General features: G+C 38.3%; 1 protein-coding gene across 1 annotated transcript in view; it reads left to right on the top strand.

Moving 5' to 3' along the window:
- GABRG1 (gamma-aminobutyric acid type A receptor gamma1 subunit) overlaps positions 1-15030 on the top strand; it is a 52683-nt gene that overhangs the window by 19393 nt on the left and 18260 nt on the right. Inside the window, exon 3 of the mRNA XM_026033620.1 lies at positions 3959-4026. Within this exon, the coding sequence (XP_025889405.1) occupies positions 3959-4026 (68 nt within the window). The remainder of the gene's footprint in view (positions 1-3958; positions 4027-15030) is intronic.

The following is a 15030-nucleotide window of genomic DNA, read 5'->3' as shown; positions in this document are numbered from 1 at the left end:
GGAAAGCTCTTCAGCCTAACAGGCAGGGGCATTTCAAAGATCAAAGCTGAAAATCAGATTTAAATAAATACAGCCTGGAAAAAGATATATTTGTTAGTGACAGCAATTGCTAAAATAATTTTGTCATTGACTTTTTTTTTAATCACTGTGGTTTTTCTAATATAGAGTTAATATTTTTCAAAATGCAGATTTTGAACATGAAATATGCCCAAAGTTTGGGAGTCTGTAGGTTACTTAGCGCCTGTGCTACCTTTCAATCCTTCGTGTCTTCCTAGTTGGGTACTTGTCCATGCCTTCCAGGAAAGACTCCTTTCTGTGCCTTGTTGTTTGGTGGGAAGTTCACTTTTCCCCTTGAATTCTAGGCACAAGAATCAATTTTTTACAGGAGTTGTCTCTTGAGAGTGGCTCCTCCTCATCTCTGTTCCTGTGCTAGGTCATACATTAAACCAGCTCAACTTTTTAAATAATCAGAGCTTAGTCTAGCAAGAGGTAAAAGTAGGCAAAGCAGGAAACCAAATAGTGCAGATTTATTTATTTATTTCTAAATAACACTTAGGAAACAGGGTTGCTGTATTGTCTTGATGTTTCAGCTTTTGTGTGGGCTTGGGGTCAGCTGTTTCTCGGAGCAACATTTTCTCTCTCTGTCTCTGTTTAGTCCACAGTCTGTCATCCTCTTGCCCTCCCACTATATTCTATCTGGGCTCATGTTGTGTCTCAGTGTAAATATTTCAAGTGGGACAGCCCTTTCTCCCYTTCTTCCTCAGAAACTTCTGCAAGTTTGCAGCACTTCTTTGTGCCTTACTTAGCACATATGTTTAATGGCCTTTCTGCTTCTTAAAATGTTTTTAAGGCTCTTACTAATACTTTAAATATAAAAGGAGGAGTATTCACTATGGAAGCATCTTCTYGGACTGTCTTTCATTGTTAACTCTTCGTGCACAGTAGATGAAGAGTAGTATTTACATGGATACCATATTAGTATCAAGAATGTTTTCTCCACCTTTTGTCATTTCCATGATCTAGAATCATTTCTAATTGAAGAATGTGAGGAGAATCAACTCTTTAGGTCTAGGTCTACTAGACCTAGAGTATTAAGTTCTGTGTGATTTTGAAGATATAACATCAGACAGCAGCCCCTTCCAAACTTAAGATTTGTTTCTCTTCTGGGTTGATTAAAATAATTTCAACAAAGCCAGCTTTGTCAGACTCCTCATTGACTCTTAATACATAATAGTATTAATAGTCTTATTCTTAGCAGTACAAAAAAGGCAAATTGAAATCTAACGTATTAGAGGTGAGCCCTTGTGGCAGATCAGATGCTGCTCACTGCAAACAGGAGCTGCATAAGACTGGCACAGGTCACATTAGAAGCTAGCTCATTAACAGACCTCAAAATTTAGTTGTTTATAATGAATTAGAAGTGATAGGGCTGTCTTAGTGAGATCTCAGAGGAAATTTTCTTGATCGAGAATAACAGTGTATTTCATGACTGCAGCAATGATTTTCTGTAGAAAAATTGGCAGGTGACTTTCAGTCACTTGGACTTTAGACTGTTGGAAAGGAAGAGGTCATACTACTAAAGCAATTATGTAGTTTAGGTAAAGCTGGAGATGTGTGAAAGCAAGAACTAGATGACAAAAAGGAAAAAATGAAGAAAGTTTGTGAGTTGTATTTCAAGGTGGGAGATTTTGCACAGAAAAGCTATGATTTAGAGGAAGGCTTTGGTATTTTGTGTAGTATAAGTTCTTGAGCGTTTTGCCTCAAAGCATTGTCCTGAGAAATTTTGTGCATTTGAAAAGGTGAGCAGGAGTCTGGGAGTACTCATGCGGCACTGAAAACACTGTTGCTAAAATTTTCAGTTCTGGTGTCCACATGTCAGGATGCATTTGGGAACAATAGAATGAATTCTAAAGTCAATGCTGAACAGGCTGCATGTGAGTTCCACGTGCAGCATGAGGTTTAAACAGTTGAGCATACCGAAGTCAAGTCTGAGAAGTGACCTTAAACCTTGTATAGATACTCATATCCAAAGAGGAGCTTTAATAAAGGGGTTATCCAGCACTGAAAGTCAGGGTTAAATAATTGAACCTCTGAAAAAAAAAAAAAGAAGATTCCTAAAACTAGGGAGGATTAAACATTTTCTGTTAACATGGAAGAAATGCAGGATTCAGCATTGCTTGAGCAGAGGCAAGATAGCTTTGATCCACTCCCCTGTGTTTCCAGTCAGGCACTGATCAAGTCGAAGGGGTTTGCTGTTGCATAGACATATAGGGTTTCAAAATCAAAGAAAATATGTGTTTATGTGACATATCTAGCTATATACTATTCAGATATATATCTCATATATATATATATATACACATATGTGTGTGTGTATAAATATCCACACATACACATGCATGCACAAAAATATATTTTAGTTTTGTCTGATATTATAGTTTGTGGAACTTGTGTTCTTTCCCTGCAGATGCCTAGAMCATTTGCAGCTCAGGACATATTTATTTTTCCCCTCCAAGAAATCAGTTGGTTTCCAGGGTCTATGTGAAGCATGCTGGGGACAGGATGGTGAACAAGCACCTTCATGCTCTGAGGTTGCACACAAAGTCTTTTGTGTTGCCYGACTGGTGCACCATGTTCTGAGGCTCAGGGTCAGCAGTAATCAGATTTGGAATCAGGAAGAACTTCCTCTCAAGTGAGAATGACAGGGGAAAGACTTTGTTGGATATGTAGGAAAGGTATCTGCCTGGCAGAGCTTTAGATTTTTGAGATTTGAAAAAGCCTATGTTACTTAAGTTTTTAAATTTGTTAAAGAACACTTGGGTGATCCCTGTTTKCTGTATAAAGATATAAAATCTGTTCATCTAGCATCTCTCTCCTGAAATCAAAGTAGTTACCTCTTTGCATACATATCTTCCCTTTTCCATCCACAGATGGGCAGAGGTTCTTCATTTTAACATTAAATCATGGGAGAAAGACCAGCAGAGTTTTATGCCACTGGGAACTAGAACATGATATGTCCTCTTTTGTCTACATTTAGTCCTATTTGCTTTCTGGTACAAGTCAAAAACAACATCAATAACAAAAACCCTGTTTGATATATTGATGATTTTTAAATGCGGACTTTTYTTACACAAAGGCCTGACCACCTTCTTTTGCACCGTTCCCTCTAGAAACCAGTTAGGAGGAAGCAGCTGAATTATCAGTGACACATGTGGCTGCATGTGGCACTCCTGAGAAGTCATTTATAATTTTAACCTTTCTGTAAATGTCCTGCATTTTAAAAAGATGGTATCTTCAAAGCATTTTTTCAGCCATTTAAGAGTGGTTTCGTTTATGTTTAAAGAAAATAAATATGGAAATATGCAACTCAATTTTCATTTGTTGAACTTTTAAATTGGTGTGTGAAGCAGTGTATTGATCAAACTGATGAAAGGACATTAATAATGCTTAATTGTGGTATAATTGTATAAAATGAAGGAATCTGGCTAAAAGTTAATTATTTTATTTCTGTTTTACACCTTCAAATAGGAATTGACAGAAAGCACTGCATATCCTTTACAACTGGTAAATACTTCTGCTTCTAGGCCCTATGATTTCTTGTATAACCAACATTTTTCCAGATATTTTCTTCATTCTGCTTAGAAATAATTTTTATTTAGGAAGGTATTCTTTTTGTTTTCTTTCCTTTGACTTTTGTATTTTTTGTGTCTTTGGGCACACAAAACATAGATGGCAGTTAATTAAGAAGCCAACRATTTATCTTGATAATTGTAATTTAATTTGTGTGAAATAAAGCCAAGTTTAAATATGATTCATTGGCTAAAGAGGAGACAACAGACCAGAGACTTACTTTTTCTAACTTTAATACAAGAAATCAGGTTTATTGTTGTATTTAGTAGATAGGTTAAATAATCCTGATAATATAAATATGGTTAATTATGGTTACTGTTTTGTTTAGTGAGAACTACGGTAATTGAAACAGATGTCTATGTTAACAGCATTGGCCCGGTTGACCCAATCAATATGGTAAGTTCTGATTATTGACTGAAACCATTGTCTGAAAAATGCTGTRGATTAATATGAAGAGAAAATTCTCCTGTCACTAGAATAAGCTGCTTTAATAATTTGATACTGTGTATTACCTGTACTGTTGATTATGAACATTACAGAATCATTTCAGACTATTGGAATTTGTTGTTCTTTTTATTTCTTCAAAAGAAAATACCCCACTGTATTATATGARGTCTTTATTTTGGTTCATATCAAACATTGTCACTATGCTTGTTTATACTTGGTTTACCTCTGACCTACAATGCATTATTTCCTAGAGCTGCTCTTCAGAGTGTAAGAAATATAGCAGTTGACCTTATATTTATGGAAAAAACATTATTTTAAGTGCAGTCATTCTTTTTATTAGTTTACAGGAAACAACATTTGAAAACTTCTGGCCTCCTTTTGCAATCTTGTATTTAGTCTTAKGGATCCTCTTTTGAGTGTCTATGTGATTGTGTGTATGTGTACCTCAGAAATTTGGTGCAAGGGCTAAATTAACGGTGCTTTCAATGAAGTTGAAATGAAGTTGGCATTTTMTTGAATTAATTAAATCAGTTCCTGTCACAGAGTGCGTTGTCTGACACAGTGGCGTGGAGGGCTTTAAATCAACCCCATCGCGTGACTTCTTCTGGCAAGTGGTGGCTCCCGCGGGCGGGACACGCGATGGAGGATGGAGCTCCTGGCCCTCCAGCAAACGGAGCTCATCTCCCTCCCGCTTCTTCCTTGCCCACCTCCTTGCAGGAGCGCTCACAGGTTTCTCTATGCGTAGCAAATGGGGATTTCTGTCATGTCAGATGCTGCAATATGACAGGGGAGGCAGCTCCTGAGCATTTGGCAAAACCACATTAGTTCTCAAAAATTATTAAGGATCTGGTGATTTGCACGTAATATGTCATCACATGCACCGTGATTATGAGCTTCCTGATGCGAAACCAAGCAGAAAGGGCCTGTAGCACTTARGTACTAGGAATAAATGTGCCAAAAAGTAGATGACACTGACGTGTGGCAGGGAATATTAATTCCCCTGTAACAGTCTAACGAGCCTGGGGTTGTCACTAGTGGCAGCTGTGGCAGGTTGGTCTGTGGCTCTGACCAGGGCTGAAGAATGGAAAAAACTGAAGGAAAGTGCAGGACAGCAATGCAGTGGAGGAAAATAGTTCTGTCTGTCTTGTACTTTTTCTGTCCATCCTGTCCTGTTTGGAAGGGATTTATTGTGGGAGCAARTATGTCAACAGGTAATGACTTTTAGGGAGCAAGTGCCATATGCTGGAAGGTTTCCTATGCCAGTGGGTCATCTTGGTGCCTCCTAGGTACTGCAGGCACTAGAACTGAAAGTAGGAGACGCTTAGAGCTCCTATTTTCTGTAAAAATAAATAGTAACAATAAATCATTTTACCAGAGGGTAATGAGGTAAATCCCACTGACACATGGAACTTTAAGAAGTATTGTGTGGTTTTTAAAAATGGACAGAGAACTATATAGCAATTTAAATTATAGTCCAAGGGTGCTGTGGCCTCCAAAACAGAGTAATTGCTTCCACTGGGCTTGGACGCCAGGAACTTGGATCATATGAGCATCTAATAATGCTACAAGAAAATGTAATTTTATGAAAGTAAGTAAAGCCTTATATATGCAAATAATTTTATTAACCCTTCCAACAAAGATGTTTTTAATCTGGGAAACAGTATTCTTAGCATAACATAATTGCAGGTTTGACCCTGTAAGCTCTKTTTGTGTGAGATGCCTGTTTCATTGTGCCTGCCTTTTCCTTGGAGTCAGTACTGCTTGAGGTTGTTAACCAAAATTCCCCAAATTACTTTAATCTTCTGGGCTGTCCTTAGCCTTCCACTTTATCATTTTACATGAGAGCATACGTATGATTTCCCATTGGATTGTTCATTTATCAGATATTTTAATTCACTCTGGCATATGATGTCCTTTTCTTGTTTAGTTTGCTTTTTGGAGGGGAGGTTCAGTTTGCTTTTGGAGGGGTCCTCTGAAGCTGAGAGGAGCTTCAGGGGACACTCATCATGAGAGAAAACTGATTTATTTTATAATTTCAGTCTATTTTCCCTCTGCTATCTGATGGAGTCTTTCATACTTTCATCAAAGGGAGGTTTTAAGTATATGTGCGACATTCATTAGAGTTTGCCTTTGAAGGCTCTTGAGTTTCAGCTTTTGGTATTTAGTTTAACAAAGATCTACATAATATTCTAAATGATATAGACATCTCATGCATAAAAGATGTTTTCCTACAGCATGTGGTCTCCCTGTGTACCCACAATTACCAGGTGCCTGAGTAAACATTTTTAACAAGCGTCCAGATCAGCAAAGTCCTTAAACTTTGAATACTCATTAAATCTACAGACTTTTGAATCTGTCTTTTAGAGTTAGTCTGCATTATGCATCATGCAACGGTCACATGAAGCATGGCTAAGTGCATATTTATGGCTAAAGCCTTGATCCCTAGGAGTTCTGRAGGGGTGTGTGGTTCTCTTAATGGAATTCAGAGCTGCAATGAATTTTAGAGCCTGATTTTCATCTCTGTGGAAAATCATTCACCTAAAAGCACACAGGCTCTTTCTGCCTTTCTCCTTCTAGCCTAGGACCAAAGTAAAAAGGCCCTCTTTTAGTASTTTGAGTAGGACTGTCTAATGTCTCTCTGTGTATTATTTCCTGTCAAGAATAATGTTTTGTGCTTTCAGTACCCTAAGGTGTACAAGGGATGAAGATTTCCCCTGCTACTGCCTGTAGCAGAACTGTGTCTGTGACTTGGCTTTTGTGGTTGGATGAGACCATGCAAATGTGTAATTTGCTGGGTTGAGAGAGGCATGAAAGCCCTCCAAAGCATCTACTCCTTTAACACCTTCCTTTAACTGACAGAATACCTGATTTTGTAAAACTAAGAGAATATCATATTTTGTAATCTCTATTTGATCACAAGACTCATTGCAGTGAAAGACTGCTGCCCCAAATAGGAGAAATCTGTGGAGAAGGAATAGTGGAGCAGTTCTCAAGTAAGAAATAGTAGTACTTTATTGTGTCAAAAATGAAGAACAAAGAGTTAATACCTTTTCAGCCCTTAATCAAGTTTCATATGGTAAACAGAGAAGTACTTAAATGACAGGAAAGGGGCAAAGAGTTAAAGAGGCAGATGATTTCTGATAAACAATAATAAAGATATGTGGGCATTATGGCTGGTAGATAGATTTTAAAAAATAGCTGAATAAAAGTGTTTTAGCTGTCTGTTTCTCTCTCTGTCTTTATCTATATCTGTGTATAGAGAGAGGAAGATGGGTAGAGAGGAAAAAAAATGATGTGTTTTAAAGTTCCTTTGCTGATTTATGTAGTTCTAAATCATGATTTAACATTTTTGAACATGATGGTGCCATTATCATTTGAGTGTGTCTGGAAAGGGTAGATGTGTTTATTCACTGGATGCATATACCGGCAATGCTTTTTGTTCAGCTTTTGTATTTATTAAAGGAACTCCAGACAGAAATTTCTAAGGGAAATATCTATGATTGCCTTTCACTAAAGCAGTTTGGTTCCCYTGTTATTTCCAGCATTTCTGTTACTTCTGTGGATGTTGAAACTTTTATTGTATGATCTGTGCTGGTTATTCATTGAAGGCTTCTGTGACAGCAAGCTGCAAACCCTGCTTTGAAGCCTAGCACTATTATTTTTAATAAGGTAGCAAAACCACTGAGCGGATCAGACGCAGCCTATGTGACATGCTACTGCAGCACACATACTGCATGACCTGGACACTGTTAGGCTACAACTTTTCCTGTCATACTCTACCATTTATGACTTTGATTAGAATGTGCTGATGGTCAACTTTAAGTAAGCCTTGACTTTTAAATTCCATTCTCAAATTGGGGTAACCAGTGGCAGCAGATTTTTGTTTTTACTTTGCTATCCAAATATCGACATGTCCAATGTCCTATTAAATCAAGTGGTGGTGTTTCCTCCTTGTGAACAGTGCTTTGTAGTCAGGGGCTTCACAGCACCTCCTGGTCACTGTGTTTGTACTGGGAAGGTTCTGTACTCTTACTTTACAATAGCAGATAATTTACATKGGATACATGAGAATAAAAACACACAAAGTTATTTTATCTGTAGATATCCTGAGTTCCAATACTGAAAGATGCATGCTCTACTAACTTGTAAATCAATCTATTYATCACTCTGTTCTTGAATGGTATTGTATCCTATTAGTGAATCAATAGTAACTAGTGAACAAAGATGGAGCTTGGAATGACACAGAAAAGGTTATTGGAAGTAGCAAGAAGACTGTAATCGTGCACACACTGTGGCACATACTTCACTTTACATCTGCTTTGTGTTCCACTGGCTTAAGGATTTAATAAACAAAAATCCCAAACAAGAAGCTCATAAAAAGAAGAAGAAGCATACACAAAGGAGACTTTTCTAGTTGAGAAAGTTGAGTTTCTTAAGTGAACACAGCATCTAGGTCTGCATAAGACACATAAATATAACAAGTCATAATGTGATCCAARTGCTGCAGTGTAGCAGTGTTGCAGGACTGGGAGAGCACTGCTTGACATGACTCATCATGGTTTGCGAACTGCATTTGATGCTTTTCCTGGAGGCTGGAATTCCTTTCATTTTTGAAGGAGACAGTTCCATTGCTTGTAGCAGCTTAGGTGACACAGGTGAGAGGAAGAGCACTTTTGTGCGTGTTTTTGAGAATTTATGGGGTTTCCTAAAGCTGTATAGGCTTCACATGCAAGCACCACATGTTTTTGGAGACTCCAATGTGTGTTTCCTGCATATTGCTTCCAGTCTTTTCCACAAGGCAAGAATATTTGTTCTTAAATAAGAACAGGAGCATCAACTAGTTCTTGCATATTACCTGTTTCGTACTGTACAGAGCCTTTTCTGGTTTGAGTCTGATTGATAAGTTCCTTTTTGTCAACTTACTCTTTTAGTTTTATTAGAAAGATACCAGTCTTTTTGGTGTCTGTCAGTAACTGAAAGCAATAAGATCTAATTGATGAGTATCAGAAGAACGTTTGAGATTGGTGATCACAATGTTCACTTATAGCAGCTGAGTAAATATTACTTTGCTAAGCTGGAGCATCGTTTTTTTCTTTGCTGTGAAATGCATTTAAGTTTAAAAYCCACATTTCTTAGTATTCAGACAGCAGTATTAACTTGAATCATAGTATATAAATACAATTTCACAAGTGTTCTCTGTGATTTTTTTTCCTGAAAAAAAAAAAAAAGGAAAAAGGCTGAAATCAATTATTTTAGCTCTTGCAGTTAGATTACCTAATATTATTACAAAGCAGCTCTAAACTTACCTATCTGGTWACAGGCAAACCAGCCAAAAGTACAAGGTATGCCCTGCTTATATTGGCTCAGCACAGTGCTTCCTATGTCACTGCCAATTTCTATTATGATTTTGAAGGGAGTGTTGAGGCACAAGGGGAAAAAGCAGCCCTTAGAGAGTGAGAAAATATCTTTCTGAAACCAAATCAGAGAAAAATAATCTTTTCAACCTGCTTTTACCCGGCACTGAATATTTGTTGTATAGCAGCTGCAGTTTACCAATTTTCTCTTAATAGATAGTCAGAATAGAAAGCTAAGGTTCCACATATGGGGCAGCAGAAAATCTGTGCTCCTTTTTATCAAATATGCACTAGTTGGTGTGYGCCATTTGAGAATGTTGTAAGTTAAAGCTGGGCCTTTTCTAATAGTTTTTCCATAGACGTATTAGATTTTTTAGATTATTTAGATTAGATTTAGGTTATTTATTGTTTACATTAGATATTTACATAGGCAAGTAGGACTTTTTCATGGCAGAGAAATACTCTTTTTTTATAGTGTCATTGTGTCACCTAAGCTTGACTTAACTTCCCTGACTAGAGTGTGCCAGTGCTTCCTGTTTGAAAATACAGTTTATACTATCTCAGATTTTTAGGGCTTTTTAGATTTTCTACTGCCACAGCAATAGCTACAACATCTTCAAAGTGCCTAAGGCACTTTGTGTCTTGAGATGTCAGTGTGCTCGGTATTTACATAAGGTAATTTGTTAAAAGAAAATGCAGAAGTACTGAGTTGGAGAAATGGCTGGTGCTAGGAAACATTGCTGATAAGCTCCCTCCTTATCTATGGTCAGTCTGTCAGTGTGTTGTGAGCAAGCACATGGGTTTTCCGTGCTTCGAATGCTTCATTTTTTTTTTTTTTTTTTTTAGTGTTGATCTAAATGTACTTCTAAAAGCTCTTTCTATGGTGGTCCTCTGCAGGATGTCTTTTGTGGTCATCATCTTTTTCCTGCTCTCATTTATTTCTTGGTAGTCTCATCCACAAATTCAGCTACCATTACATGCCAGTGGCCTCCTGTTATTTGCCTCTCTTTTCCTGTAGTCTAAAATACTGGGCGGTGTCTCTCAGATGCTTAGCTAGGTCAATGTGCCTAGGTCAGGACTTTAAATCCACTTTTACCCTCTTCTGCGCTCTCAGGTGTTTTGGATAGTTATTATTCTGTCTTTCTTAGAATCATAGAATGAATCATAGAATCAAGGTTGGAAGGGACCTCAGAGGTCATCGAGTCCAACCCCCCTGCACGCACAGGGTCACCTAGAGCACGYGGCACAGGGCTGCATCCAAGCRGGTTTTAAAGATCTCCAAAGAAGGAGACTCCACAACCTCTCTGGGCAGCCTGTTCTTATCCAGTCTTGAAACCTAAAAATTTTGTAGTGCCTGGTCATGGTTGGAATACTGCAGATTCTTGTTGCAAAGCAATTTTGAGATTTTTAAAATATATATATGTGTATATATATATWTTTTTAATCCATCCWTCAGGCTGAATGCCTTGTCTGGACACTCATTGTTATAATAACATATTTTTTCTTAGCCTTTCCAGCTGTAATCCTGCTCATTCCTACAAAGAGAATTTTCCACTGTTTCTAGCAAATATTTTGCTGCCCCTTCCCCTCCTCTGGCTCCTCTTTCAAGCAGGACCTCACACAGAAACTGCTTCCCTCAGCTTCCAAGGCACTTCAAAGCATATACCCAACCATTTTCCTCATATTAGCAACAGGCCTGTTTCTACCTCAGATCTCACCAGCTTCTGTTCCCTTTCTTTCAACTTTTCAAGCTAAGCACTTTCTTCAAAACTTCCTCTTCATGTTTGAAAGAAACTTTTTATAAATGTCCACAAAGCTGCTTCATTGTTTCTCATCATGTTCCCATTTAAGCTTTCTTTTGCTATGGAAGTTACYGTAAATGGCCAGGCTTTTGCTGTGCTAAAATCACTATCTACAATTCTGTCTGGTATTGGATTCTCTCTTTCCTATTACTCACTTCCTTACTACCTGCTTAGAGCTTGTCTTTTATCTTAAATTTAAAGTACAAGTGTTTTGCAGAAAGCTTATATCTTCTATAGATGTATCACTGAGTGCCTGTACTAGTCAGCTATGATCTGAAATGACCTAAACCAAGAATAATGCTCATGTAAATACCAAATTAATACCATGTACAGATACTGCTTGGTGCTGAAGCTAAACCAGACAGTACTTTTCTGATAGTTTTCTCCCAGACTTCAAGGGCTGCTTGGCCACCTAGTTGTACAGGTTGTATATGATGCCTTAATGTCTTTTCCAGTTACTTTCTGCTTGTTTCTGCTGTGATTGTTTGTGTCTTGTGTTTGCAGTGGAGACAAGCCACTTTTAATTCTTTGTCTTGTAGCTCCTACCCGCCTTTGTGCCAAATAGTTTATAAACATTTGGGACCACATTACCTAGCTGTCCCTGGTTGTTAATTCCTAACCTGTCATCTATAAATGTGCTGCTGTATTCCAGTTGTGGGAATAGTTCTGCTGGTCTAGATTTGCCCTGGGTTGCTGGAAGAAAGATAAGGGCTGTGCTCTGAGTGCTGTGTCTGCTTGAACTCACCTGGGAACTGTGCTTGGCAGTAGTCAAAGCAAGTCACCGCTGGCTCCTTCACTGCTGTGCTACAGGGGAAAGTGGCTGTCATTCACTGRCCCTTCAGTGGCTAGTGTCAGGGTTTTTGCTGCAAATCTCATCTTCTGACAAAGGCTGGGCAGCTGGAGAATTGGGAGTTTTTTCCTTGCAGCCTATGCTATGGGAAGTTCATTTTACAAAGCAGRGCTGGGGTCTGGATGTCCTTTCCTACAGCTGCATCTCCATGAAGCAGATCCACTTTTGGAGAGAGTGTTTACTCTAATCCCTTGTTACTAGGGGATTTGTGCTGACAAAATAGCTATTAGGAAATGCTTTGTGCTTTTCCTAATGAGTGAATGTAACTTCCTTGTCCATTGATCTTGGCTTTCATTACTTTTATTCTGTTGTAGTACATTCTTAAATTGTGTTATATTCTTACTAGTTGTTTCACCTTTTGTTGAAAATGTGTATCTGAAGCATTATTGTTATTATTACTTTTTTTTTTTTTTTTTTTGGCTAGTTTGGGACTCGTCATTCACCTACATTCAATAATTTCTGCACAAGCTTTTAGTTTCCTGAAAAACAAGTGTCTCTATTGTAATGTTTTCCCCACCTATCTGATGAGCAGAAAATTGACTATTGATGGTCTTTGCTATTATGAACTCAACCTTCTCTACACACACTACTCTACACACTATGAACTCAACAGCTTCTCTATTCAGAAAATTATGTAAACATGCATTCACTCATATATTCAAATACTAATATTGATATGCCACAAAGTTGCATATTTTGTCTTCACTGTTCCTTCGTATGGATCAATAAATAAAGAGAAGCTCTTTTGGGAAGTTCTTAAAAGCAGTCCCTGCTGTTCTGCCTTTAGTGTCACACATTGACACRAACAGTTGCATGACTGTCTCAGCAACTGGAAGGCCAGGCTGCAACGAGAGCCTCTCCTAGGAATGTTTTTCTTACAGGAGTTGCAGGATAGAAACCAAGCCTAGATAAATCTCCTGGCTGTCAGATTTTGGAGCATGGCAGGAAAATCAAGAGAAATAGAAGACCAAACAGAAAGGTGAAACATCGTGCTTGTGACTTTATAAGGGAAATTACAGAAAAGCGTGTATTTTGACTGATGTACAATTTCATCTGTGAAGTTGTTTGTGGGACCACTTCTGGATCTTTGACTCTCTCTCTAGTTACATGAAAGTAGATATAGCCACAGAATTTAGAGAGTATAGCTAATGAAGTTTTATAAATGACTGTTTTCAGTCTCTAAGAAACTTACTTAACCCTTGCTMCTTATCAGAATTCACTCCTGAGATTTTAATATGTATATATGTATTTATTTTCTAGTCTGACTTGCCCTTTCCATTTTTTTTAGGAATGACAATGACTGAAATATTTAAGGTTTATTTTAAAAAACAACAAAACAATTGTGTTTTCTGTGTGGGAATGAATATAGATTAGTTATATATACATATCAACTAATTTCTCTTAGTTATATATACATATCATCTACTTTCTTTTCTCACACCTGTTTCTTCAAGAGAGATCTAAGCTGATTAAATTAAAGCTTTATTTGCTGTAGTTGCTTTTCTAAATAATCTTTTGACTAAGATTAAGATTTTTATTATGATTTCTAATCTACAAGGCTTTTAAATAAATCTTGCCCTTTAGTYATGTTGTTGTTTGCATCTATTTCCTTGCATGTTCAAAATAAGGACTGGATGGATAAGCACAGATGCCAAATTGAGAGTGATAGATTTCTTCAGTGCTGTGACAAAGTAGGTGTCTCTGTGCTGCATCACCTTCTGTAGGCAATTTGCTGTGTTGCCTCTTACCCTGTGCATGTGTTCTCCAAGAATCCTCCAAGTGTGATTGTCTGCACAATTGAAACAATCCGACTGGTTAAAACTCACTGGGAGCAGATGCTCTGTTCAGTGAACTTCTGTTCAGTGCATTTCCTGCAACCCCCACCTCTTCTGCAGCTGTGGTATCATTAGCCTAATATTAGGTGTATCACAGAATCACAGAATAGTTAAGGTTGGAAGGGACCTCTAGAGATCATCTAGTCCAACCTTCCTGCTCAGGCAGGCACACCTAGAGCATGTGGCACAGGGYGGCATCCAGGCGGGTTTTGAAGASCTCCAGAGAAGGAGACTCCACAACCTCCCTGGGCAGCCTGTTCCACTGCTCTGTYACCCTAACAGTAAAGAAGTTGCTCCTCACCTGGAGATGGAACTTCCTATGCTCCAGCTTGTGGCCATTACTCCTCGTCCTATCGCTGGCCACCAGTGAAAACAGCTTGTCCCCTTCCTCCCTGCATTCTCCCTTCCTGAACTTATACATATTAATCATATCCCCTCTGAGCCTTCTCTTCTCCAAAGAAAACAGGCCCAGCTCACTCAGCCTCTCTTCATACGAGAGATGTTCCATTCCCTTAATCATCCTGGTTGCTCTTCTCTGGACCCTCTCGAGAAGCTCCACGTCCCTCTTATACTGGGGAGCCCAGAACTGCACACAGTACTCCAGGTGCGGCCTCACCAGAGCTGAGGAGAGGGGCAGAATCACCTCCCTTGACCTGCTGGCAACACTGTGTAGATGTGAGAGGCGTTGCTATCTTCTGGATCTTCTTAGATATCACTCCTGGATCTGTAAGTGGCTTGCTAAAACAAGACATTTAACCTTTGCTTCTGTCTCAGCCATGCAAATAATCCCTTGATAAAACCATATTTAAGCCTAAAGCACCTTAAAAGTATTTTCTTAAGGTCTTCGTAAGTAGCCCATCAAGGAGAATAACCCATTTAAGAAGGTTTGCTAGAGCAGCTATACATCAAAGTTTGCAGAGCAGTTTTAATACTTAARAACACTTTATTGATGTTCAGACATTTTGGGGAGGGAGAAAGAAAAGGTTACACTGGGAAGATGCTGATTAATTGGCTGCTAYTTCTTCCTTTATTCTTTGCTTATCTCTTAGGAGACTATGCTGATACCAGTTTTGTCTTTGGCCATCTTAATCTCCTAAACCTCTAAACCATCA

Source organism: Nothoprocta perdicaria, unplaced genomic scaffold (genome assembly GCF_003342845.1).
Source record: "Nothoprocta perdicaria isolate Ctin4 unplaced genomic scaffold, notPer1 scaffold_13, whole genome shotgun sequence".
NCBI classification, from domain to species: Eukaryota; Metazoa; Chordata; class Aves; order Tinamiformes; family Tinamidae; genus Nothoprocta; species Nothoprocta perdicaria.
This window is presented reverse-complemented; position numbering and strand designations above follow the sequence as displayed.